At 42.3% G+C, this 27,979-nt stretch overlaps 1 protein-coding gene across 4 annotated transcripts; it reads left to right on the top strand.

Moving 5' to 3' along the window:
• The first annotated feature begins 302 nt into the window (after positions 1 to 302).
• Positions 303 to 27,979, top strand: ift22 (intraflagellar transport 22 homolog (Chlamydomonas)). Of its 4 annotated transcripts, XM_063031243.1 has the most exons (6): positions 392 to 481; positions 3,683 to 3,766; positions 7,015 to 7,097; positions 11,469 to 11,558; positions 15,366 to 15,565; positions 24,599 to 27,979. In XM_063031243.1, the coding sequence occupies exons 5-6, from the start codon at positions 15,391 to 15,393 to the stop codon at positions 24,745 to 24,747; spliced, it is 324 nt and encodes a 107-aa protein (XP_062887313.1). In that variant the 5' UTR covers positions 392 to 481; positions 3,683 to 3,766; positions 7,015 to 7,097; positions 11,469 to 11,558; positions 15,366 to 15,390; the 3' UTR covers positions 24,748 to 27,979. The 4 variants fall into 4 exon arrangements, with proteins under 4 accessions (XP_062887311.1, XP_062887313.1, XP_062887312.1 ...); XM_063031241.1 differs by lacking the exon at positions 3,683 to 3,766 and having other exon boundaries at positions 303 to 481; XM_063031242.1 differs by lacking the exon at positions 3,683 to 3,766 and having other exon boundaries at positions 428 to 466.

The raw sequence follows: 27,979 nt of genomic DNA, 5'->3' as shown, positions 1-27,979 counted from the left end.
CATCAGCTCACACTACAATCTCAAGTTGTAACAAATGTTGCCCTATGTTCTCCTCACGTCCTCAACGAACGTGCTGGAGCATAGTACTGTTACCAGTATATATTAGAGACAATTCAGGGCTGCTGACTGAAGTCCTCAAGGTGAGGACAATGAGGGGTGACCCATTGTCGGCGATCACGGAGATAATTTCCAGCTGTTCACAGGCCCTGCGTGTTGTGAGTCGGCCACCCGGGAACCGACACCTCTCTGCTGGAAAGTAATCTTGGAAGCTGCAGACAACGTGAACGGGACCGTTCCGCGCCCGACCCGGCTGTCGCCGGTCCCTTGCCCCGCCGGGAGCGGGGAGGCGGGGGGGAGGTTGCCGAGGAAACGGGATGACGTGTCCGTGGGCTGGGCCTCGCCGTCTCTATGGTAACGGGGGCGTTAATGGCGGTGTGGAGTCATGTTTAGTACGAAGTTGCTGCTGGTGGGTCCGAGCGAGGTGAGCTGGGTCGAGTGTGACAGTGAAATAACTCGGGGTGTAGAGCAGGGTGTGATGATTAATCTCGGGTGCGAGTGTGCATTTAAGGTGGGGTTGGCGCACCAGGCCGTTCTCTGTGGTGTTGCCGATGCTTCATACGGCTCCAGGAGCTGGAGACGGCGGGGTTACCAGATGCTTTGGTGCTGCCGGAGCGCCTGGGCCTATGTCAGAACCTCTTCCGTCTTCGTGCAGCACAGGCCTGGAAATAGTGGGTTATAATGGCTGAGCAACAGCTGTGACGTGGGAGTAATAACGGGACACTTGTGGAGAGGTCTTGGTGATCGTGGCTGTGGAAAAGTGGGTGCAGCAGTTTAATGGGATCCATCCAGGCATCAGAACCTTATTTAATTTCCAGACTTTTCTCCTTTACTTTATGCCTATCACTTTTTCTCTTGCTTTAACAGCAAGAACATTACACTACACTATTCTTTGGAGTGTAGAAGGTTGAGGGGGGACTTAATAGAGGTATTTAAAATTATGAGGGGGATTGATAGAGTTGACGTGGATAGGCTTTTTTCCATTGAGAATGGGGAAGATTCAAACAAGAGGACATGAGTTGAGAGTTAAAGGACAAAAGTTTAGTCATAGTCATACTTTATTAATCCCGAGGGAAATTGGTTTTCGTTATTGTTGCACCATAATTAATTAAATAGTAACAAAACCATAAACAGTTAAATAGTAATATGTAAATTATGCCAGGAAATAAGTTCAAGACCAGCCTATTGACTCAGGGTGTCCGACCCTCCAGGGGAGGAGTAAAAATTGATGGCCACAGGCAGGAATGACTTCCTATGACGTTCTGTGTTGCATCTCGGTGGAATGAGTCTCTGGCTGAATGTACTCCTGTGCCCAACCAGTACATTATGTAGTGGATGGGAGATATTGTCCAAGATGGCATACAACTTGGACAGCATCCTCTTTTCAGACACCACCGTGAGAGAGTCCAGTTCCATCCCCTCAATATCACTGGCCTTACGAATGAGTTTGTTGATTCTGTTGGTGTCTGCTACCCTCAGCCTGCTGCCCCAGCACACAACAGCAAACATGATCGCACTGGCCACCACAGACCCGTAGAACATCCTCAGCATCGTCTGGCAGATGTTAGAGGACCTCAGTCTCCTCAGGAAATAGAGACGGCTCTGACCCTTCTTGTAGACAGCCTCAGTGTTCTTTGACCAGTCCAGTTTATTGTCAATTCGTATCCCCAGGAATCTGTAATCCTCCACCATGTCCACACTGACCCCCTGGATGGAAACAGGGGTCATCGGTACCTTAGCTCTCCTTAGGTCTACCACCAGCTCCTTAGTCTTTTTCGCATTAAGCTGCAGATAATTCTGCTCACACCATGTGACAAAGTTTCCTACCGTAGCCCTGTACTCAGCCTCATCTCCCTTGCTGATGCAGAGTAGGGGTAACATGAGGGGGAACTTCTTTACTCAGAGAGTGATAGCTGTGTGGAACGAGCTTCCAGCAGAAGTGGTTGAAGCAGGTTTGTTGTTGTTGTTTAAAGGTAAATTGGATAGCTATATGGACAGGAAAGGAATGGAGAGTTATGGGCTGAGTGCAGGTCGGTGGGACTAGGTGAGAGTAAGAGTTCGGCATGGACTAGAGGGGCAGAGATGGCCTGTTTCCGTGCTGTAATTGTTATATGGTTATACTTGCTGATTCCTAATTCTGAGAAACTGCGACCACGGTGACATTCTGTGGGCTATTGACAATATTTACAAATATACTGTACCTCTTTTGAATTACTCTCACTACAAGCTGCAGCATATAATTTCCCGCTACGCAATGTACTTTTATATCAATTTAATGATCTCATCTCATGCTCTTGATATTTATTGCTTATGTATTTATTATTGTTTATGTTGAAACTTTGTCTTTTGCACGCTGATTGATGTGGCTCATTGATCCTATAGTAGTTATTTTTCTATTGTGGATTTATTGAGTGTGCCTGGAAGAGCCAACAGTGTCTATAAAAAGTATTTGCCTCTCCACCTTGAAAGTTTTAATCTTTTATTGTTTTACATTAAGTCACAGTGGATTTAACTTGGCTTTTTTGATGGTGATTAACAGAAAAAGGCTTGTGTCAAAGTGAAAACAGATCTCTACAGAGTGATCTAATTAATTACAAATATAAAACACAACATAATTGATTGCATGAGTATTCACCCCCATTCAAGTCAGTATTTACCGTAATAGATATGCCTTTGGCAGCAATTACAGCCTTGAGTCTGTGTGGGTAGGTCTCTATCAACTTTGCACATCTGGACACTGCAATTTTTCCCCATTCTTCTTTACAAAACTGCTCAAGTTCTGTCAAATTGCATGGGGATTGTGTGTGAAAAACGCTTTTCAAGTCCAGCCACACATTCTCAATTGGATTGAGGTCTGGACTCTGACTTGGCCACTCCAGGACATGAACTTTGTTGTTTTTAAGCCATTCCTGTGTAGCATTGGCTTTGTACTTGGGATCATTGTCTTGCTGGAAAACAAATGTTCTCCTAAGTTGCAGTTCCTTTGCAGACTGCATCAGGTTTTCCAACAGGTTTTCCCCGTACTTTGCTACATTCATTTTACCCTCTACCTTCACAAGCTTTCCAGGGCCTGCTACAGTGAAGCATCCCCACAGCATGATGCTTCACAGTAGGGATGGCGTGTTCTTGATAATGTGCAGTGGTTGGCTCACACCAAACATAACATTTAGGCTGATGGCTAAGAAGCTCAATTTCGGTTTCTTCTGACAATAGAACCTTCTTCCAACTGACTTCAAGGTCTCCTACATGCCTTCTGGCAAACTCTAGCTGAGATTTCATATGAGTTTTTTTTCAACAGTGACTTTCTCTTTGCCACTTTCCCATAAAGCTGCGACTGGTGAAACGCCCAGGCAACAGTTGTATGTATGGTTTCTCCCATCTCAGCCACTGAAGCTTGTAACTCCTCCAGTGTTATCATGGGTCTCTTGGTGGTTTCCCTCACTAGTCCCCTTCTTGCATGGTTACTCAATTTTTGAGGATGGCCTGCTCTTGGCAGATTTACAGCTGTGCAATATTCTTTCCATTTCTTGATGATTGACTTAACTGTACTCTAAGGGATATTCAGTGATTTGAAAATGTTCTTGTATTCATCTCCTGACTTGTGCTTTTCAATAACTTTTTGCAGAGTTTCTTGGAATGTTCTTTTGTCTTCATGGTGTAGTTTTGGCCAGGATACTGACTCACCAGCAGTTGGACCTTCCAGATACAGGTGTACTTTTACTACAATCAATTGAAACACTTTGACTGCACACAGTGATCTCAATTTAACTAATTATGTGACTCCTAAAACCAACTGGCTCACCAGTGATGGTTTGGTGTGTTATATTAAAAGGGATAAATACTTTTGCAATCAATTATTTTGTGTTTTTATTTGTAATTAATTTAGATCACTTTGTAGAGATCTGTTTTCACTTTGACATGAAAGTGTCTTTTTCTGTTGATCAGAATCAAAAAACACTAAATTCACTGTGATTCAATGTTGTAAAACAATAAAACATGAAAACTTCCATGGGGTGTGAATATTTTTTATAGGCACTGTACTCTGTGCTGTATCTCAATAAATTTAAAAAATGAATCTGAGGGTTGTATATGGTGACATAAATTCAATTCAATCATAAATTTACTTTGAACTTCAAACCTATTAAAGAATAGGGATAGAATTTGCAGATAAGCACTGGAGGAACTCAGCAGGTCAGGTAAGAGGGGAGAGGCCAGAACAAAAAAAGGGAGGGGGAGCTTGAGGGTGATGAATGAATCCGGGTGAGAGGGAGAAAGCAGAAGGGTGAGGAGGTAGTGGAAAGGAAACAATGTGAAAAACTGGAAGGCTGAAGATGAAGGAATCTCATGGGAGAGGATACTAGAACAGGGAACAAAGGGAAGGAGTTGGCGAACCAGAGGCAGGAAGGTGAAGAGCAGGTTGTGAGAGTGGGGAAGGGGAAAGAGAAGAGGTATAAGGGGATGGGGATAAGGGGAATGGAAGTGGGTGAGAGAAACGGGGGAGTGGTTAGTTCTTGCTCCATTCTGCAGCTTTGTTTTGGTGACATTTAGGGTATCATGTTCACTTCTGGTTGCTGCATTACAGGATGGATGCGGAGGATTTGGGGAGCGTGCAGAGAAAGTTCGCCAGGATGCTGCCCGGATTAGTATTAGCTATAAGGACAAACTTGGGTTGTTTTCTCTCAAGTGTTGGAGGCTGTGGGGGGGGGGGGGGCTGACAAATGCTTATAAAAGTGTGGAAGATTGGTTGATAGTTGGCATCCCTTTCCCACATAGTTATGTCAATTACTAGTCAATATAGCTTTAAAGTGAGAAGTGGAAAGTGTAAAGGAGATGTGCGGGCTAAGTATTTTTTTCACACTGAGTGGTCGGTGTCTGATACAGGCTGCCAGTGGCGTGACAATGGTTTTTAAGAAACCTTCACACTGACACCTGAACATCGAGATGTGGATCCTGTGCAGGTAGTTCGAATTAATTTCATTGGGTGTCGTGGTCAGAGCAGACATCTTGGGCCAAATCTCATCCCTTCAGGGGCTCATTGCTGCTTGTCACAGGGTTGTTGCATGTAAACAAAGGAAACTAGTATTGGGTTATTATTAGCACATTGACTGAGATACCGTGAAAAGCTTGTCTTGCATTCTGTTCATACAGATCAAATCATTACACAGTGCTGAATAAACTAGCAGCTACAGAGAAAGTGCTATGCCTGAAAACAATTAAGTGCAAAATCATAGTGAAATTGTGAGTGAAGAGTTCTCCTTATTGTACTGGGGATCCTTTGAAGTTTTCTTTACTAAAATGAGATTCTGCAGATGCTGGAAATCTTGATGCTGGAGGAACACAGCAGGAAAGGCAGCATCCATGGAGGGGGATAACCAATTGATAGTTCAGGCTGAGTCCCATCATTATGATTGACTCTTAATCTGATCAAAGTTCTCAGCCAGAAACAGTTTATTTCCCTCTATTTGACCTGCTGAGTTCCTCCAGCATTTTGTGTGAGTGTGAGAGTGAAAATTTCCTTTGGAACAATAATAAGCAACATAACTGGGAACTGAACAAAGTTATTTTGCTGGTTCAGCTGACAAGGTTAAGTGGTTTGTGGGACATTAGCCACCCACAACTTCAGGTTGCCCAAACTTCGTTATGCTACATTTGCAATATTATGTCTAGTTTCGGTCACTCTGCTGCAGGAAGGAGTGCAGAGGTTATTTATGATGATGTTGCTAAGACTTTGAATTGAGTTATGGAGAGGTTGAACAGACTGGAGCTTCTTTTACAGCATTAAAAAAGTTAGGGTGATTGTATAGAGCTGTATAAAGTCACGACAAGCTTGGATGGGTGAATTCACAAATTCTTTTTTCTAGCATTGGGGAATCAAGAACTAGATTCAGAATCAGGTTCATTATCATTGATGTTGTGAAATTTGTTGTTTTGCAGCAGCAGTGCAATGCAAGATGTAAAATGTTCTATATGTTACAAAAATAAATAATGCTGAAGATGAATTATGGGGTTATGCTTATGACTAGAGGGCATCGGTTTAAGGTGAGAGGGAAATATTTGATAGAAACCTAAAGGCATCAAAAATGGAAGTAGTGCACAATGGTGTGAGATGGAATAGATCAGAGGTCCCATGGCCTGAGTCCATAGGACGCTCAAAGCAGAAGGTGTACGGTGTATTGGTCTTCATTAATCGTGGAATTGAATTTAGGAGCCGAGAGGTAATGTTGCAGCTATATAGGACCCTGGTCAGACCCCACTTGGAGTACTGTGCTCAGTTCTGGTCGCCTCACTATAGGAAGGATGTGGAAGCCATAGAAAGGGTGCAGAGGACATTTACAAGGATGTTGCCTGGATTGGGGAGCATGCCTTATCATAATAGGTTGAGTGAACTCGGCCTTTTCTCCTTGGAGTGACAGAGGATGAGAGGTGACCTAGTAGAGGTGTATAAGATCATGAGAGGCATTGATCGTGTGGATAGTCAGAGGCTTTTTCCCAGGGCTGAAATGGTTGCCACCAGAGGACACAAGTTTAAGGTGCTGGGGAGTCAGTACTGAGGAGAGTCCAGGTGTAAGTTTTTTTTACTCAGAGTGGTGAGTGCGTGCAATAGGCTGACGGCAACAGTGGTGGAGGCAGATACAATAGGGTCTTTTAAGAGACTTTTGGATAGGTACATGGAGCTTAGAAAAATAGAGGGCTATAGGTAAGCCTAATAATTTCTAAGTTAGGGACATGTTCGGCACAATTTTGTGGGCCGAAGGGCCTGTATTGTGCTGTAGGTTTTCTATGTTTCTATGTATGTAAAAGTTGAAATATTACTGTCACCTTACATTGTTAAAACTATAAATATTGTCATGGTACTTCCATGTTTTATGAGTATATGATCTACATATAAATTATAATGTATCTAGCAGATCCATCATGATTGTAAGTTTATTTATGTTCCTGTATTTATCTTTTCAGAGTGGAAAAACTGTTCTGGCAAATTTTCTTTCTGATGCAACAGAAGCCATTGGTGGTGACTACAACCCTACTCTGGGAGTCAGGTACATGAGTTACTAACAACAAACCTGTCTCATAATGTATTTTGTAGGACGTGAAGTGATGATGACAAAGTGGCAACAGATGAATATTATTGTTCCCGAAGACACATGTATGGCTGAGCTTTGTGTACAATATTGTCACTAAATTGATAAATTGGTTTATTATTGTCAAATGTGCCAGGGAACAGTGGAAAAACTTGTCTTGTGTACCATCCATACAGACAATATAATTACAACAATCTATCGAGGTAGTATGAGATAAAATAAGAGAATGCAGTAAAATGTGTTTCAGTTACGGAGAAAGTGCTGTTGAAGTAAACAAGGTGCAAGGCCTTGACAGGGTAGATAGTGTCGTCCAATGACTATCTTATTGTAACAGAGGTTTGTTCAGTAGTCTTAAAAATAGTGGGTTTGTAACTGTCCTTGATCTTAATAGTATGCGTTTTCAGGTTTTTGTATCTTCTGCCAAATGGGAGGGTAGGAGAAGAGAGAATGTCTGAGGTGGGTGGGGTCCAGGGCCGGATTAAGCTAGAGCGGGGCCTGTAGCATATGTTATAAAGGGGCCCTTATAAAGCAATTTTAAAAATGCACAGTAAGTATTAAAACATAAATTATTTACTTGCATAGTAAAGTAATACAATTTTTTCATTTGCTGTACAGCCAGATAATACGACAAATGTCTGACACTTCAGTAATGGTATTACTTGTACGTGTCAATTTTAAATGTCAAAACTAACAAAACTACAATTTAAAAGTTGGATTTTCTATAATTAGCATGAGCAAACTTGATGATACTGGAAATGTCTATTTCACGCAGAAGTTCATGTTCAAAGCTCATTAGAGTGAGATTGTTCAATCTGTTTTGACCCATGGTGCTCCTTAGTTCATTTTTAATCCTTTTCAGTTTTGAAAATGAGCATTCTCCGCTGCAGTTGGTAACCATGAGTGACAAATAGATGCGCAAAGCATTTTCTACGTATGGAAAACATGACTCCAAAGAATTTTCAGTTATCAAACGGTACAACTGTAACTCTACAAGGTCTTATTTGGCGCCAATATGAGAAGCAAGATCAGTTTTCAACAGTTCAGTAAACTGCACAAATTCTTTCTTCCAGATCTTCCGGATATGATTTAATAAGATTTGATGACCACTTTATGAGCTCTTCAGGTGTAAGCAACTGTAACTGATGAAGGAATTCAAAAACACCATTCACCTTTAGATAAGCTTTCTGCCTTTTTGACAGGGCACAAAGCAAGCTGTCAATAGTGGAAAGAAATGTTTGGCTTTTCAACTTCTAAGAAGGTGTTTGAGATTCAACAAGTGGATCAAGAGTGCTAGAACCACTGAAATCAACATACATGAGATTTTGCTTGTTTTTTTTTGAGTTTGCTGTTGATCACCTTCACACTTGGTCAGATCCTTGGGCTTTCTGCTCAATGTCTGAAAAAGTAGACCGCGTAGCATGCAAGGATTCATAGAGTGCACAAGTTGTGATCAAGTCTTGGCCAGAAGATTGCAAAGAAGCACTGGTCATTTGAAAATGCTGTAATACTTGATCCCACAATATGACCATTATTCCTGTTTCCAACTTCATCATGGTTGAAAGTAGTCCACGAGCCTGTTGTCGACACTCTGCCTTCTGATCTTTGTTATCTGAAATGTCATCCAAGACTTGTTTTATTGCAGAAAAGCTGTGTAAAAGTGCTTTTGTTGCATCTGCACAAGCTGACCACCTGGTATCTGGCATTCTTTTCATAACGGGCAAATGAGTACCACCATCAGATAATGCAGCAGAAAGGAGATCCCACCGATAAGTAGAAGCAGAAAAAAAATGTGTACAGGCTTTCTACAAATCGAAAGAAAATTAATGCTTTGTGACAACATTCAGCAGCACATTTTCCAACCAAATTTAGTAAATGTGCAAAACATGGAATGTAATCCACAATCTCATTCAGCTCTTTAATTAGTGCTTGTGAGCCACTATACTTGCCACTCATGTTGCTAGCATTGTCATAACTTTGACCACGGCAGTCTTCTATATCAATGTCATTTTTCTTTAAAAAGTCAAGTAAACTTTGAGCGAGCTGTTCAGCACTATGACCTTCCATATCCAAAAACTTCACAAATCTTTCAACTGGTCCAGATGGCAAAACATGGCACACAGGCAAAGTCAGCGACGCACCTTCCAGCGGCATAACAGCGCACGCTGCAGCGGCTTGGGAGCGTGGGAGATAGCACAAAGGTCACCACGATACAGCAAGGAGCCAACACACACCTGCACACACATACCATGCAGCATGCAGCTTCCCCAACATGAAAACAACAGCGTTGCCGTGAGAATACGGTGAGGTGCCTATTTCACCAGGCTGCAGCTTGCAAGCATTTAGTGTGGGGCCCTCGAAAATGCGGGACACGTAGCATATGCTACTTTTGCTACTAGGTTAATCCGGCCCTGGTGGGGTCTTTGATGACGCTAGCTGCTTTACCAAGGCCGCGAGAAGTGCAGACAGAATCCATGGAGGGGAAGCTGATTGCTGTGATGTGCTGAGCTGTGTCCACCATTCTATCCAAATTTCTTGTGGTCACAGGCAGAACAGTTGTTATCCCAAGCCATAATAGTTTGCATTCTATAGTGCATCAATAATTTCTTTAGAAATTATGAGGAAACAGTGCTGCTGGTGAGATTCCTAGGTCATGGCGTGTACATGGTCGAACCAGGACAGGGTTTTGGTGCGTTCACCAGCAACTTTTATGTGTGTTGCTTGAAATTCCAGCATCTGCAGATTTCCTCGTGTTTGCGTTTTCAATTTCATCAACTTTGCTTCCAACTTCCACCCTGCCCTTAAGTTCACTTGGGCCATTTCTGACACTTCTATCCCCTTTCTCGATCTCTTTCTCTCTCTCTCTCTCCATCTCTAGAGACAGACTATCTCCTGACACCTTTTATAAACCTGCAGACTCTCATGGTTATCTTGACTATACCTCTTCCCACCCCTAAAAGTGCTATTCTTTTCTCTCAGTTCCTCTATCTCTTCTGTTCTCAGAATGAGACTTTCTATTCTAGATCATCTTAGATGCGCTCTTCTTTTCAAAGAACAGGGTTTGCCTTCCCCCACCATCGATGCTGACTTCACTCCTCAAATTCCCTGACATATGCCCTCACCCCACCCTCCTGCTGTGATAATGGGGAACGGATTCCCTCACTTCCCTAACAAGTCTCCCTAACTTCTGCCATATCCAATAGGGTCATACAACAAAGCACATTTCCTATCCCCACCGCCCCTCTTCACGTTTCATTTGAGATCACTCTCTATGTGACTCCCTTATCTTTGCAACATGACAAACTCATACACTTTCTCCCTCACCACCATTCAGGGCCCTAAACCATCCTTCCTCTACATTGATGAGACTTGACACAGGCTGGGGGACCACTTCATCGAGCACCTTCACTCTGTCTAAATTGACTTCCCAATTCCATTCTGACATGTCTGCCCATGGCTGCCTTTACTGCACAATGAAGACAAATTCAGGTTGGAAAAGCACCACCTCATATTCCAACCTGATGGCATGAATATCGATTTCTCTAACTTCCAGTAATTACTATCCCCCTCTTTTTTTCTATTACCCATTCTGGTTACCCTTTTATTCCTTCTCTTCTCATTTGCCCTTCACCTCCCTCTGGTTCCCTCTTCCTTTTCTTCCATGATCCACCTATCACCTCCCAGCTTCATACTTCATCTACAGAATCTCTCATGTTTCTGTGTTTCCTGGTTCTTGAACCCTTCTCAGAGGATAACTTCTGACTTTCTGTATCCTTTATTATTTTAAATATCTCTATCAGATGTTCCCACAAGCTCCTGTGTTCCAAACAGGATAACTCTTTACTTTTATCTGACAATCCACTTAACAGCTATTCATTCCTTGGTAAACCTCTTGTGCATTCCATTTTTCCTTCCATATGAAATGCATAACTGGATGCAATGATGCATTTGGAGCTAAACTGGTTTTGTGTAAAGGTTCATCAAGACTTTGAAAATGACAGGATCCTTTATGTATTTAAACTACTTTCTCAACCAACCTTGACACTTTCAATGTCTCTCTACTCTTCTGCTTAGAATTGTACTATCGACTTTTATGTTTATTCTTATTATTGTATCCACAAGTCACAGTTATTTCATTCAAGTTGATGCCCATATGAAATTTGGTATGTCATTCTTCAGGCATTAAACAAAAGCTGTTCAATATTTTGTTCAATTCTGCAATGGACCCTACTTCCAGGTGACTAAGTCTTAACCCTGTATCATTGTCTTTAGACCTTAAGTTTAAATAAGCTATGCATGTTAATGCTAATAAAAAATGATTTTGTATTCTAGAATACTGGAATTCGAATGTTTAAATGTGAATGCTGGTGGCAGAAATGTTGGATGTGAAGTGGAACTCTGGGACTGCTCTGGCGATCAGAAGTAAGAATACAGTGGAATTGATAAGTCTGTCAGTTACAACAGTTTGCTCCCTCAATTACTGTCAACTTGCCCTGAAACTGGGCAAGATCACAAATGGACACATTACCCAGGTCTGAATTCTTCCACTTTACTCCCAATATGATAAATATTCATGGGGTTCAATCATTAAAGAAACTTGGTCCTTAAAGCTATAAAATGGAAAAATAAACTATTGTTGGTTATTTTGAGAAGATTGAAATTTCAAAGTAGAGTTAAAATTTGCAAGCAGAGTTAAAATTTGCATAGAACCTTGGCCAATTTCATGCTTGTAATATTGGACATAGTTCTGATGTCCATATCAAGCTACAAAGGTAGGGATAATTTACAAGTCAGGGCACAACTTACTAAGACAGGTTGAATAATTTGAGGCACTTTCCTCCATAACATAGAGGACTGAAAAGTGCCCTGACAGCACCTTTTTAAAAATTAGTATAGAACCTCCTTTCCTTCCTTCTATTCTAAAGTTGTCCCAGTTGCATTTGAGTAACAAAAAATTCCCCAATATACACTTCTTGCACATGCCTGTAATTTCCCTGTAGTTCTTCTCCAGCTCCCACTATTTGGAGATCTACAGTAGCGTGATTATATCCTATTTGCTTTGCATCTGCAACAAAATGAATTTGCTTCTTGCCCCTCATCGTTCCTTTGTAACATTGCAGTATCATCTCCTATCAGCACTCTTAGTCCATCTCCCTTTCTCCTTAAATATACACAGATTATTTCTGCACTCAGCTGATCAGGCAACATCTGTATAATAATCTTTTTTATCATTTCTGAAAACTGTAAACATGAATATTAAGTGCTTGGTGAACTCAGATTTTGGACCTTTCCGTTACTGCAACATATCTGTGCTGGATGTTCTGCCGACATATTTACATACAATAATTCTAAACTTGTATTTGTATTCCTCATGGTTACGCCTTCTGCTGGAACTACTTCCTTTACTGGTACGATCCCGTGAAAGAGTTATTTAGACAGATATATGGACAGATAAGGAATTTGGCATAATTGTCCTCAAAGACATTGTGGCTGAAGAGCCGTTTTCTTTTCTTTTCTGTACTGTTTTATGTTCTGTTCAATGGTCATGCTCTTTTAAGCATCATTGTCTTTACAGTTTCTGTGTATTGATGCTCATCCCACAGAAACTCAGTACAAACCTTCCCTGCCATACTAGTAGATCCCCCAGTGAGGATATCACTCCCAGTGCCACGATCCATTCCTTTGAAGGAGGTGCTCTTACCTCAGTACCGGTTCCAAAGGTCTCTCATTCTCCCCCCTGAGCTAGTGTTGATTCTTTTTATCATCTGGCACTGAACACAATTCAGAGATTACTATTCTTTTCCTAAAGCTCCTTCCCCAGCTCTGAAAACTTTGTAATCATGAAGTGCCTACTGGGACCTCAGTACTTGCACAATTACAGATTGGCATGCATAACATTGTGGGTGTCACTGAATCATGACTGAAAGAAGATTATAGCTGGGAGCTTAACGTGCAAGGACACACAATGTATCAAAAGGATAGGCAGAGGGTGTGGTGTGGCTCTGTCAGTAAAAAAAAAAAATGAAATCAAATCGTTGGAAAGAGGTGACATAGGTCAGAAGGTGTTGAATCATTATGGGTAGAGCTAAGGAACTGCAAGAGTAAAAAGACCCTGATATACAGATCCCCAAACAGTTGTAAGGATGTGGTCTTAGAAGTCTAAAAGGGCAGTGTTACAATAGTCAGAGGGGATATCAATATGCAGGTTGATTGGGAAAATCAGATTGGTGCTGGATCCCAAGAGGCGGATTTCCAGAATGCCTGCGAGATGGCTTTTCAGAGCAGATCATAGTTGAGCCCACCAGGGGATCAACTATTCTGGATTAGGAGTTGTGCAATGAACCAGAGTTGATGAGAGAGCTTAAGGTAAAGGAACCCTTAGGAGAAATTGATCATAATGTGACAGAATCCACCGTGCAATTTGACAAGGAGAAGCTAAAGTTGGATGTATCAGTATTATAGGGGCATGAGAGAGGAACTGGCCAAAATTGAATGGAAAAGAATACTGGTAGGGATGACAGCAGAGCAGCAATGGCTGGAATTTCTGGAAGCAATTCAGAAGGCATAGGATATATGCATCCCAAATATTCTAAGTGCAAGATGTCACAACTGTGGCTAACAAGAGAAGTCAAAGCTAACATAAAAGCCAAAAAGAGGGCATATAATAGAGCAAAAATTAGTGGAAAGTTAGAGAATTGGGAAGCTTTTAAAAACCATCAAAAGGCAACTAAAAAAGTAATTAAGAAGGGAAAAAAAATTAAAGAGGATAACAAAAGTTTGTTCAGTTGCATTAAGTGTAAAAGAGAGGCGAGAGTGGATATCAGACCGCTGGAAAATGATGCTGCAGAGGTCATAATGGGGAACAAGGAAATGGTGGATGAACTGAATTAAGTATTTTGCATCAGTCTTAACTGTGGAAGACACTAACAGTATGCCAGAAGTTCGAGAGTGTCAGAAGGCAGATTGGGTGAAGTTGCCATTACTAGGGAGAAAGTTCGAAGGAAACTGAAAGCTCTGAAGATAGATAAATTACCTGGGCCAGATGGTATACATCCCAGGTTCTGAAAGAGGAGACTGAAGAGATTGTGGAGGCATTAGTAATGATCTATGAAGGATCACTAGATTCTGACGTTGCAAAAAAGGTTGGGGATCCCTGCCTTGGGGGGGGGGGTCTGTGTTGGGGCCACATCTTTTTACGTTATATGTCAATGACTGGGATGATAGCTTTGTGGCCAAGTTCGCAGATGATACGAAGATAGGTGGAGGGGCAGGTAGTGTTGAGGAAATAGGCTACAGAAGGATTTAGACAGATTAGGAAAATAGGCAAAGAAGTGGCAGATGGATTACAGTGTCAGGAATGTATAGTCATGCCCTTTGGTAGAAGAAATAAAAGGGTAGACTATTTTCTCGAGAAATTGAGAGAAAATTCAAAAATCTGAGGTGCAAAGGGCCTTGGGAGTCTTTGTACAGGATTCCTTAAAGGTTACTTTGCAGGTGGAGTCAGTGGTGAGGAAGGCAAATGCGATGTTAGCACTCATTTCAAAAGGACTAGAGTATAAAAGCAAGGATGTAATGTTGATGGTTTATAAAGCACTGGTGAGGCCTCACTTGGTGTATTCTGTGCAGTTTTGGGCTCCTTATCTAAGAAAGGATTTGCTAACATTGGAGAAGGTTCAAAGGACGTTCAGGAAGACAATTCTGGGATTGAAAGGCTTGTCATATGTATAACATTTGATGGCTCTGGGCCTGTGCTTACTGGAATTCAGAAGAACAAGCTGTGATCTCATTGAAACCTATCAAATGTTGAATGGATGTGAAAAGGATGTTTCTTATGGTGGAGGAATGTAAGACCAGAGGACACAGCCTTAGAATAGAGAGGCATCCTTTTAGAAATGAGACAAAGAGGAATTTCTTTAGACAGAGTGGTGAATCTGTGGAATTCATTGCCACAGGCGGCTGTGGAGGCCAAGTCATTGGCTATATTCAAGGCAGAAGTTGATAGGTTCTTGATTAGTCAGGGCATGAAGGGATCTGAGGAGATTGCAGCTGAGATGGAAAATGAATCAGCCGAGATGAAATGGCGGAGGAGACTCAATGGGCGAAATGGCCTTATTCGGCTCCTTTATCTTATGGTTTAATAATAATATTGAATGTTACATGTTCACTTATTATGTACTTTTTTTCAATTCTTATAGTAAGTTTCACATAATGTTCTTTTCATCTCTGAAGGTTTGAGACATGCTGGCCTGCTTTAATGAAAGACTCCAACGGAGTTATCATTGTGTTTAATGATATACCCAGCCACCTGAAAGAGATTGAGATGTTCTATTCCTACTTTGTTCAGCAGCAAAGGTTACATGACTCTCAATGTCTTCTCATTGCTCACCACAAACCAAGCTCAGCACCTGGTAGAAACCGGCCAAATCTGGGTAAGTAAAGGAATTCTGTGCCTCCAACTATTGTATTACAGAAGATGATATCTAGTGCAATTCAGTGGGTTTTCAAACAATTTCTGATTTAAGGAATCAAATGTTAAACCAGTCCACTTAATCGATTGTGTGTTAGATTTTTATTGTTAAATGTCTTGCATTATATGTTGGTAAATATGTATCATCTGATGCCAAACTCTGTACAGATGGCAGCTGTATGAGGATAAAATGTGGATACTTGGAGCCATGTGACAGCTGTGCGAATCAATGTGTCACTGTGCTGCACTTCTCCTCCAGAAACAAATGGAACAATTGTATTGTCACCCCTTTCATTCTCCCTTTTGTCGGTGTGCTAATTGCATTGTTATCATGCGATGAAGACTTTTGGATTAATTGCAGCAATTACTTAGCAAAAGCGCGATTCAAGATTGTTTAATGTCATTTCCTGTACGCAGGTGTAAAAGAGAATGAAGTAATTGTTATTGCAGGTCCATTGCAGCACAAAAAGAAATACAGTAAGATAAAGAACACAATAATAAACACAATGAATATATTAACACAAGATAACTTGTGTGTATATATATTGATTGTATGTCCATAAAATATTTCTAGGCACAAAGGTGTCTCTACGTAGGTGAGTTTAACAAGGAATGATGAAGTAGTGGTGGTGGGGGATGTGGAGAGATGGGTTAGTGGGTGGAGGTGTTGATCAGCCTTACTGCTTAGGGAAAGAAAGTAGCTTTGAGTCTGATGGTCCTGGCATGGAGGCTTACATAGCCTCCTCCTTGAAGAGAGTGGGAGATATGGTCCACGGGCAGGGTGAGTGGGATCCTCCATGATTTACTGGCCTTTTTCCAGCACCTTTCTGTATGTACGTCCTTGATGGCAGGTAGGCTAGGCCGGTGATGCACTGGGCAGTTTTGACTACCCGTTGTAGAGCACTCCTGCAGCGTCCATACCATGCAATGGTGCAGCATGTTGGGGTACACTCTACTGTGCATTTGTAGGACCATAAGACCAGAAGTGATAGGAACAGAATTCGGCCATTTGGCTTGTCGAGTCATCTCTGCCATTTCATCATGGCTGATCCATATTTCCTTCCAACCACATTCTCGTGCCTTCTCCTAGTAACCTTTCACACCCTGATTAATAGAGAATCTTATCAGCTTCTGCTTTAATTACACCCAATTACTTGGCACCACAGCCACCCTGTGGCAACGAATCCCACAGATTCACTGCCCTCTAGCTGTAGGAGTTCCTCATCTCCATTCTAAATGGATGTCTCTCTATTCTGAGGCTGTGCCCTCTGGTCCTAGATTCTCCCACAATAGGAAGCAACCTCTCCACATCCACTCTATTTAGGCCTTTCAATATTCAATGGTTCAATGAGATACCCCCCACTCCATTCTTCTAAACTCCAGCAAGTACAGGCCCAGAACCATCATAATAAGCCTTTCATTCCCAGAATGACTCCCATGAACCACCTCTGAACCCTCTCCAATGTCAGCATATCCTTTCTTAGATAAGGGCCTAAAACTGATCACACTACTCCAAATGAGGCCAGTGTCTTACAAAGCCTCAGCATTATATCCTTGCTTTTATATTTTAGTCATCTCAAAATCAATGCTAACATTAAATTTGCCTTCCTCACTTGCAAGTTAATCTTTAGGAATTCCGCATAAGGACTCTTGATTCCCTTTGCACCTCAGATTTTTGAATTTTCTGCCTATCTAGAAAATAGTCTATATATTCCTTCTACTGAAGTGCATGACCCTACACTTTCCGACACACTATTCCATCTGCCCACAACAAACGAGAAAATCTGCAGATGTTGGAAATCCCGAAATGTTGACTACTCTTCTCCATAGATGCTGCCTGGCCTGCTGAGTTCCTTGCTGAGCATTTTGTGTGTGTTATTCCATCTGCCACTTGCCTATTCTCCTAATCTATCTAAGTCCTTCTGCAGCCTCACTGCTTTTTCAATACTATCACCCCTTCACCTTTCTTCATATCGTCCACAAACTTTGCCACAAAGCCATCAATTCTATCATCCTATCATGTAATGTAATGTGAGTATAGATGTGCATAGCCCAGCTCTTTAGCCTCCTCAGAAAGCAGAATCATTGGTGAACTTTCTTGATAGTGCAGTGTCTTCTGGAACCATGAAAGGATTTGCGAGATAGGCACACCAATGAATTTGAAACTGTTTACAGATTTCACTCTGTTCTGCTAATGTAAAGAGGGCTGCAAGTTTTCCTGAAGTTGATAAGCATCTCTTGTTGACATGATTGAGGAAGAGGTTATTTGCCTGGCACCAGGCCTTGAACTCTTCCACCTCACTGTAGGCTGTCTCATCGTTGTTGCTGATGAGCCCCACCACTTGGTCATTGGTGAACTTGACAATGTGATTACTCAGGCTGTGTAGTCATGTGTGAGCAGAGTGTACAGCAATGGGTTCAGCACACAGCCCTGGAGCAGCCAGCAACCGTGTTGAGAATAATGGTGTTTAACTGACTGTTTAAATGTCATTTTCTTTGCAGTTTAAATAAACTTACCTTGACCTTTGAAACATTTTGGAGTTTCAATGTATTTACATTGTCAGTGTTTCAAAGTACAACACTGTTACAAATTATAATAATAAACACAGAATGGAAGCTCATTGTTAACAAACTGTGGCCCGCTGAATGCCAAAACATTTTACTCTTGCCATTCTGCCTGACAGTTGCTTTGACTGCCTGACATAATTTACTTGTGTTCTGAGTTGTGGTTTGTGCTTGTTTGGTGTTCATATTATATTAAAAAAACACAAGTTCCAAACAGTTTTCATGCCGTGTAATAATTTTCTGCTCAGAGCAATGGTTGATCTGCACAGCTGTTTAAAAAAAAATTAGAGGGAGCATGGCTCTGTGGTATAAAAGTAGCTGTTTTGTGCAAGGCACCATTTTCTTTAGATCCTCCGTTTTGAGTAGCAGTGACCCCTTCACTGTTCTGTTCCTGTTCTCATTGTTTAATCATCTCTTAAAAAAACGATCATGAAGCAACAAGTTTTATGCCTCGTTCCTGACTTCTAAAAGAACCTCAGATTTAAACACCAGAATCTGACAATGAGGAGGGCAGTTGTGCATCTTGATTATGTGAGGTCTTTAGGTTATGAAGTTCAACACCTAGCTGCACAGTGTGTATTTAAATCCTGTTTCACAGAGGAGATTGAATCATACTTCGGAAGAAAAAGGGTGAAATAGGTATTCAATTGGGACTTGAAAATCCCTGATTACTAATCAGGCCAAGATCTATATCCTGCATTTACAATCACTAATAAGGATCAGTTTGATTGTAACTGGCATCTGATCAGGTCATCACTGAATACATCAGTCCCAAATGTCCCTAATTTCTTTATTCCTCAAACTTGTCAATTTTTCATAATCATTTTACATTTAAATAGAATATTATATATAGATTCTCATTTTTTTCTTTCCATGTTCGTCAGCAACCAGTAGTCATAATCATGAGACTTGTAAAGCTAAATAAACAATATTTAATTTTCAGACACCTTTAATTTCAATATGCTGGCATACCGATCTAACATGCACAAGTGAGAAGCAACTCCCAGCTGTGTTGAGCAGTCGTTAAAAGTCCTGCAGGTCACTCAGGATGTGTTGGTGCATATAGCTTGGTCACTTCTGTGATTGATTATAGCTAATTTTCTTACAAGTACCAGTTCAGTTTATTATCTTTCAACTGTACACATGTCAAATGAAACGATGTTCCTCCAGACTAAGGTGCACAACACAGTACATATAGTACACAACAACACATCAGGTAATATTACCACAAATAAATTAACAAATAATAAGGGGCATTTATGACACAATTTAAAAAGTAAACAGTGTAATGCTACTGGCGCCTCATACATAAAATCTGGGTGGTGGCAAGGAGTTCAGTAATCTTAGGTCTTGGGGGAAGAAGCTGTTTCCCATCATAACAGTTCTTGCCCTAATGCTACAGTCTTGCCTGATGGTAAGGGATGAAAGAGGTTGTTGGATGAATGGGGGGGATAATTGACAATGCTCAGGGCCCTCTGTAAGCAGTGCACCTAATAAATATCTCTGTTAGATGGAAGGCAGAACCGGACGATCCTCTCAGCAGCCTTTGCAATCCTTTAAAAGGAACTTGCAGTCAGATGCCTTACAATTCCCACACCAGGCAATGAAGCAGCTGCTCAGGACACTTTTGATGGAGCACTTGTTAAAATGGGGAAGGGTGTGAGGGTCCTCACTCGCTTGAATCTCCTCAGGATGTGGTGATGTTGCTCTGTTTTCTTGACCAAAGAGGTGGTGTCGAGGGACCAAGTGAAATTGTCCATTATATGCACTCCCAGAAACGTGGTGCTCCGAACTGTCTTATGTGTAGTAAGGAGTGGACAGGCAGAACCTTCCTAAAGTTCACTATCATATCTTTGGTCTTGTCCATGTTGACAATCAAATTGTTGTGCTCTCACTATTCTACTAGCTGCTCTGCCTCATCTCTGTATGCTGCCTTGTCATTGTTGATGAGACCATCCCTTGTGCCCTCAGCGCACTTGATTGGGTTTGAAATGGATCTAGCAGTGCAGCCATGTGGCAGCAGCAGGCTAAGGAGCACAGATCAGTGTGATGGAGCTAGAGATGCCAAGCTCCTCTTGCGGGATGTGGGAAGGCAGGGAGACCTTCAGTGTCCCTGATGACAACAACTGCAAGAAGTACATCCAGCTGTAGGTGCTAAACAGCGTTGGAGCTGGAACTGGATGAACTTGGGATCATTCAGAAGGCTGACGGTGATGGATGGGACACGTAGAGAGGTAGTTACACCCAAGGTGCAGGACACAGGAAACTCGGAGACGGTCAGAAAGTGGAAAGGGGATAAGGAGTGAGTGCAGAGTACTCCTGTGCCAACCCCCGCAACAACAGGTATTTCACTTTGGATACTATTGGGGAGAGGGGACGTCAACCTAACAGGAACGTCACCGTGGTTAGGTCTCTGGCACTGACTCAGAAGGGAAGCGGGGAGAAGAGGATTCGTTAGTTAAGAAAATGGACAGGAGGTTCTGTGGGTGTGGACGAGATTCCAGGATGGCATGTTGCCTCGTGGGGGCCTGAGTCCAGGATATCTCGGATTGAGTCCTCAGCATTCTTAAGTGGGAGAGTGAACAGCCAGAAGTTTTGGTCCATGTAGGTACCAATGACATGGGTAGGATAAGTGACAAGGTTCTGCATGGGAAGTTCAGGGAGTTCGGTGTTCAGATAGAGGACAGGACCTCTAGGGTTGTGATCTCAGGATCATGTGCTTCAAATGCTCCATTTGAGGAAAAAATGGAATACGCAAGTAACAGTAAAGAGGATACCAAAAGTTTCTTCGGTTACATGAAGTGTATAAGAGAGGTGAGAATGGATATCAGACTGCTGGAAAAAAATGCTGGAGGGGTAGTAACGGGGACAATGAAATGGCAGATGATTTGTATAAATATTTTGCATTAGTCCTCACTGCAGTGTAGTGGAAGTTCCAGCTGTCAGGAGTCATGAAGTGTATGAAGTTACCATTACTAGGGAGAAGGTTCTTGAGAAACTGAATGGTCTGAAGATAGATAGTCCAGATGGTATACATCCCAGGGTACTAAAAGAGGTGGCTGAGGAGATCTTGACGACGTTAGGAATGATCTTTCAAGAATCACTAGATTCTGGAATACTTCTGGAAGACTGGAAAATTGTAGATGTCACTCCACTCTTCAAGAAGAAGCTATAGGCCAGTTTGTCTGACCTTGGGGGTTGGGAACATGCTGGAGTCGAGTATTATGGATGAGGTACTTGGAGGCACATGACAAAATAGGCCATAGTCAGCATGGTTCCTCAAGGGAAAATCTTGCCTGACAAATCTGTTGGAATTCTTTGAAGAAATAACAAGCAATATAGTCAAAGGAAAATCAGTTGATGTTGTGTACTAGGATTTTCAGAAGGGCCTTCACAAGGCTGCTTAACACACGATGAGCCCATGGTATTACAGGGAAGATCCTAGCGTGTATAAAGCAGTGGCTGACTGACAGGAGGCAAAGCGCGCCTTTGGGTAGCTGCCAGTAACTAATGGTGTTCCACAGGTGTCTGTGTTGGGACCGATTCCTTTTACATTATTATGTCAATGATTATAGATGATATAAAGATAGCTGGAGGGGCAGATAGTAGGAAGTAGAGAGGCTACAGAAAGACTCGGACAGATTAGGAGAATGGGCAAAGAAATGGCAGATAGAATACCATGTCGGGAAGTGGTCATACACTTTGGTAAAAGAAATGAAAGGGTTAACTATTTTCTAAATGAAGAGAAAATACAAAAAACAGGTGCAAAGAGACTTGGGAGTCCTTGTGCAGGATTCTCTAAAGGTTAATTTGCAGGTTGAGTCTGTGGTCAGGAAGGCAGATGCAATGTTAGCATTCCTTTCAAGAGAACTAGAATATAAAATCAAGGATGTAATTTTGAGATTTTATAAAGCACTGTTGAGGTCTCATTTGGAGATAAACAAGGCCTCACTTGGAGTATTGTGAGCAGTTTTGTACCCCTGGAGAGGGTTCAAAGGAGGTTCATAACAATTACTCCAGGATTGAGTGGCTTGCATATGAAGAGCATTTGATGGCTCTGCACCTGCATTCACTAGAATTCGGAAGAATGAGGGGTGACCTCACTGAACCCCTATGGAATGGTTTCGCTTATTAGAGAGGATGTTTCCTACTGGGGGAGAGTCTAAGACCAGAGGACACAGCCTCAGAATAGAGGGGTGTCCTTTCAGAATGGAGATGATTAGTCATTTGTTTAGCAAGAGAGTAGTGAATCTTTGGAACTCTTTGCCACAGGCAGCTGTGGAGGCCAAGTCTTTATGCACGGTATATTTAAGGCAAAGATTGATAAATTCCTGATTGGTCAGGGCTTGAAAGGAAATTGGAGAAGGCAGGAGGTTGGGGCTGAGAGCAAAACTGATGAAATATCAGAGCAGACTCAATGGGCCAAATGGCCTAATTCTGCTCCTGTATCATATGATCTTATATTTCTGCCAACACAGGCTGACTGCGTCCTTTCTGTCAAGAAGTGCAAGGTCCAGTTACAGAGAAAGGTCTTGAGACCCAATGCAGACAGTTTACCCACCAGCTTCTAAAAGATATTCATATTAAATGCTGAACTTGTGTCTCCAGCGACTGCTAACTGTTTGCTAATAGGGTGTAGGTAATTATTTCAACTTTGTGATGAGGGATAATCAGAAGTTACAGATTTCTGGGTTGTGACTCTCAGTGGCTTCCGATTAGTGTAGAAGATTACCTTGTCAGCTGCAAGGAGTGTCCACTTCTTCAATATGCTTCTGAGGTGAGTACAACATTCCCAGTCAGCTTTCTCAATGACGTCATTCTCTTGCAATCTCTTCTCCGTTCTCTTTGCATCGCTCTCCCAAGCAGATAGATCAGCTGTATACATGGGGACCAGGAATTATACCCATGCCCTACTTCAAAACCGGGATGATCACATCCTTTAGGCAATAAGGTCAGGGAACATTACGACCAGAACCAGCTAAGCTCAAGTCTCATTTAGCAAATAATTGGGACATTGAAAATGTGTTTTTGAGTGCTTTATTTTTATTTTTATGTCCTTTATTGTACATCAAACAGCCATGCACTCCTTGCCCACCTCTCCAGTACTCGTGCAATCCCAGCAAATTGTGAGATGTAGATACAAGAGAGACTGCAGTTGCTAGAAATCTGGAGCAACACAAAATACTGGAGGAACTCAGCAGGCCAGGCAGCATCTATAGAAAAATGTACAGTCCACGTAGATACGTGGACGCTGCCTAGTCTGCTGAGTTCCTCCAGCATTTTGTGTGTGAGCTTCTCAACACTCTTACACTGTAAAATATGTGTGTTGTCTTGTGCAGCTGTAGACATTCACTGTAAAACTTGTGCATGCTGCAGCTCATGGTACAGGCAGGCTATTCAGATCCCTGTTTTAACATATTAGATGCATTTTTGGAGCTGCTAATTGGGATGCTAAATGGTTATAGGAAAGAACATCATCCTATTCTCATTGGTGTTTATGTATGCAAGCACTTGGAGTAGGCATGAATGCGCTTGCGATTTGCTGTATATTAATGCCAATGGCCACACACCCACTGGATTGAGAACATCATGAAGGCAACTAGCTAAGTTGTTCATGTCCAAACTGCACTCCACTTTTTATAACCACAGACCTGGACAGTCTGCCATCACACATCCTTTGCTGCTCTATTAATATCTGTTTTGTCTTGACTTTCAACTGAGCGGAGCTTGGACAGCCAGTGCTCTCTGTCTATTCCATCTGCTGTTGCTTATTCCGTGAGATCCACAAGCTGAAACCTGTAACCAATTGAAACAGTGCAGGGTGGGCAGGAGTCCTTGGAATGAATGATTTCCTGTGTAAGGGAGTTATTGTTGCCTTGTGTATCCTGTAACATTAAAGATGGAAATTGAAAATGTCTGATTATTGGTGTTTGTATTGCTGACGACAAGACTACAAGTGGTTCTTGCAGTGTGACTCGTGCAAGAGAATTTATTTTCTTTGTAGTTTTAAGGCCTTGCAGGTCTCATAATTATGAGCATTTATTCCTTCTATCAGTTATTTGCAGATCCATCATTTCTGCCTCTGTTAATTGCACAAAGGTTGCCTGACCATCTTTGGTTGCTTCCCTACAGGAACTCCATCCTCCTTTCATATGGTGGGTGGGAAAAGAGTATGAATGAATATTAGTAAATGTTGAACGGATGGAGATCATTTGTTATTCTCCATCCCCAGCTGCTAACAAAGTTGATCCTATCCCCTTGAACTCCATATATTTAAGAATCAAAGAATATTTGAACAAAGACACACCTTATTTTGTAGACCGAAAGGTTAAACTTCAAGTAATGGTCAGAAAATGGCTTGTATATAATTTCTTTGTTATGGGGATATGACTTCAGTTCCTAACAAGTTTTGGTTCTTTTTTTCCATTAGCCCAGCAACTAAGCAAGCTGCGTTTGATCCATTCAAACCTGGAGGAGGATCCGGAACAAGTCCGCACAGCTTTCCGTCAGTACTTGGGAACGGTTGTTAGTTCTTTGTCAGAAAGCAGAGACAAAGAAGAGATGTCAATCATCACTTAATAACTGCTGATGGATTTTTAAATAGCTCCGGAATAGAGCAGCTTCAATCAAAAATCCAAAATTGCATTAATTGGCATATTTCTAGCTCTCTTTTCTACATTGTCACATTTGCCCAGCGAATGCAGGTGAACTGTTAGATTTGTGTGCACTTTGATGCTGTTGACTGTTGCTGTTCTAAAAGAGCGACAAAGTTGGTTCTGAAGATTTTCCATTATGTCGAAGCACTAAATTGGAGATGCAAGGAAAATGTTTATATTTTATCTTTTATCTGCTTTAACTTCAGAGGTCAATATTCTAGGTGGGGAGATAGTAAACAGACTGGGATTGAATGTGACGGCAGCAGTATTTATTACTGAATCAGTGCCCTCTTCCAAATGTCTTCAAATAAACAATCTGTGTTTAGTTTTTGGATTTGCATTGTTTTTCAATTGGCATTTGCAGGCAAACCAATGTTTTACCAAACTAAATTTTTACTTGTCTGTGACACCACACGCTATTAACAAACAGTCACTGGAGACATAAGCTGAGCATTTAATATGAATCCATTAGAAGCTGGTGGAATGACGAACCAAAAGTCCATGTGTATTGGTAACCAAACCAACTACCAAAATACATTTTGCAATTATTATTGATTTCTTTCTCAAAATGTCCACCTGTTGGATATTAGCTAGTGTAAAACTTCGCTGTGCAAATCCTAAGAGCATAAAATTGTTCACAAGTATGAAACATATTCCACATCATTGTCGTGTCTGAAACTTCTAAGTTAGCCCCAGGCCCGGCCCTGGCCCCAGGCCCAGCCCCAGCCCCAGCCCCAGATGATGTGTCCCAGTGCACACCCAGTTCATTGAACCAAGTGGTGTCGGACCACGATAATGAAAGACATGGGCCAGATTCACCTGGCTTCACCACACGAGCCCATCCGCCATAGCACTTCATACCTCACCACTCAAAACTCCACAGCCATACCTCTCCCAGTCACACATATACATCCACCAGCCCAACACTCAAACCCAATCCTAACATCCACGGGGGCATACACCCCCACAAACCCAAGGCACATCCCAATTATCCCTGGCCACACCCACACAAACCCTAGGCACACCCCGATTAACCCTATCCACACCCCCACTAACCCGATTACCTTTGTCAGGAGGGGCAAGATCCTAGAAAGGCAAGTGTTGGACCTGGTTAATGAAGACGTGGGCCAGATCAAAGTGGCAGGGTTGCGTGAAATTGAATCTCAAGTGAGGAGATCAAAAAGCACAAGAGGGCTGATTAGCCCACTGTCCGCATACTCTCAACCTAACCCTAGCCCTGCATTTCCCCTAACCCTCTCATTATCCTGGTTCATGGGAAAACACAAGCCGAGCTTGATCAACTCTGGCTGGGTCACCTCGGGGAGGGTGCCTAATGATTAAAGACCCGAAACACCTGATGATCCAAGGATGCATTACTGATGATGTGTCCCAGTGCACACCCGGTTCATTGAACCAAGTGTTGTCAGACCACGATCATGAAAGGCATGGGCCAGATTAACCTGGCTTCACCACACGAGCCCATCCGCCATAGCACCTCATACCTCACCACTCAAAACTCCACAGCCTTACCTCTCCCAGTCACACATATACATCCACCAGCCCAACACTCAAACCTAATCCTAACATCCAAGGGGGCATACACCCCAACAAACCCTCGGAACATCCCAATTATCCTATGGCCACACCTCCACAAACCCTAGGCACACCCCCACAAACCTGATTACCTTTGTCAGGACGGGCAAGATCCAAGAAAGGCAAGTGTTGGACCTGGTTAATGAAGGCATAGGCCAGATCAAAGTGGCAGGGTTGCATAAAATTGAATCTCAAGTGAGGAGATCAAAAAGCACAAGAGAGCTGATTTGCCCACCGCCCGCATACTCGCATCCTAACCCCAGCCCTGACCCTGACCGTAACCCTAATTTCCAATGGACCGCGCACCCCAACTAAACCGGACAGCACCCCAAATAACCCAAACCACACCACACTAAAGGGTTTATATAACAGTCCTTTACCCTACCCCTAAACCTAACATCTCCAACCCTGCTACACACCCCATAAACCCAAGCCCTTGCCCCATCAAGGGGCCAAATTCGCCCAATATCACCTGCAGCTAGGCTCCTATTTCAGCCCTCCCCTCTACTGCAGGGGACACCCCCACCCCCGCAATGCCAATTGCCACCCCACCTCATCTCCCTTTGCCGTGAATCCTCAACCCCCATTACCTAACTCTACCCCCAGGCATGTCCCTCCCCACAACACCCCTCAATTAGCTACTGCACAACCCCCAGATCACAGCACATAGTCCCTATAAAAAAGACCCCAAATCCAAAACACTGTCCATAGGCAATAACTCCACTATTGTAACTTAAACTCCAGAATGGAGGTTGAAGAGGAGGAAGATCCCAGTAAAGGAAAGTTGGGGACAGAGATGATGATGACGTGGGTCAAAAACAAAGTGCCAGGGTAAAGTGATACTGCATCTCCAGTACGAGATCCACAAACACAAGAGGGATATTTTGCCCACTGCCCGCATACTCGCATCCTAATCCTAACCCTAACTCTAACCCTAACCCTAACCCTTTTCCTCACCCTAACCCTTTCCCTTTCCCCGGGAAGTACTGGACACAGCAAGTTATTATTAATAATGAGAGTAAAGCTTGACTAGACTGTACAAAATAAAGTTGAGACCAGTATTTATTCACTATACGCAGTATAGTTTTGCTGGATCTGCTTGAACTGTTATTTATCAAATTCAGTCACTTAGTGGCTTCCCTTCCACTCTTGTACTGTTACTACTGGTGATTTCTGTGAACCCTTTGATTTCACTTTTTAAAATTTCAAACAGTCTCCTAGGAAGCTCATTCAAAATTCAACTCTGCTCCATTATCCACTACACTGGTAGCTCTGTAAAGATGCCAAAGTTGTATGGATGAGTCCCTTATCCATAGTTGACTTGATCATAAAGTTTTGCTAATTATAAACACCGTAGATTCTGCAGATCCTGGAAATCCAGGGAAAAACACACAAAATGCTGGAGAAACCTGTTGCATGAATGAAGTCACTAGAAAAAATTGCTGGTAAATACAAAGCAACTTCCTTTTTCAACAAAACAAGGTACGGCCGGCATCATATGGAGATGCTTTCAGTGGAAAGGTCTGCTGGCCCAACGTGGGGCTTGATATTTCATGTGCCAA

The sequence above is a fragment of the Mobula hypostoma genome, chromosome 23 (assembly GCF_963921235.1).
Source record: "Mobula hypostoma chromosome 23, sMobHyp1.1, whole genome shotgun sequence".
In the NCBI taxonomy this organism is placed as follows: domain Eukaryota; kingdom Metazoa; phylum Chordata; class Chondrichthyes; order Myliobatiformes; family Myliobatidae; genus Mobula; species Mobula hypostoma.
Note: the sequence above shows the minus strand (reverse complement) of the source record. Positions and strands in the feature narration are given on the sequence as shown.

Excerpts from the sequence above, each read along its gene's own strand:
- ift22 (XM_063031240.1), top strand. The coding sequence starts at position 6,973 with ATGATTGTAAGTTTATTTATGTTCCTGTATTTATCTTTTCAGAGTGGA. Across the intron at positions 11,559-15,365 it reads GACTGCTCTGGCGATCAGAA|GTTTGAGACATGCTGGCCTG; the intron begins GTAAGAATACAG and ends TCATCTCTGAAG. Across the intron at positions 15,566-24,598 it reads TAGAAACCGGCCAAATCTGG|CCCAGCAACTAAGCAAGCTG; the intron begins GTAAGTAAAGGA and ends TTTTTCCATTAG.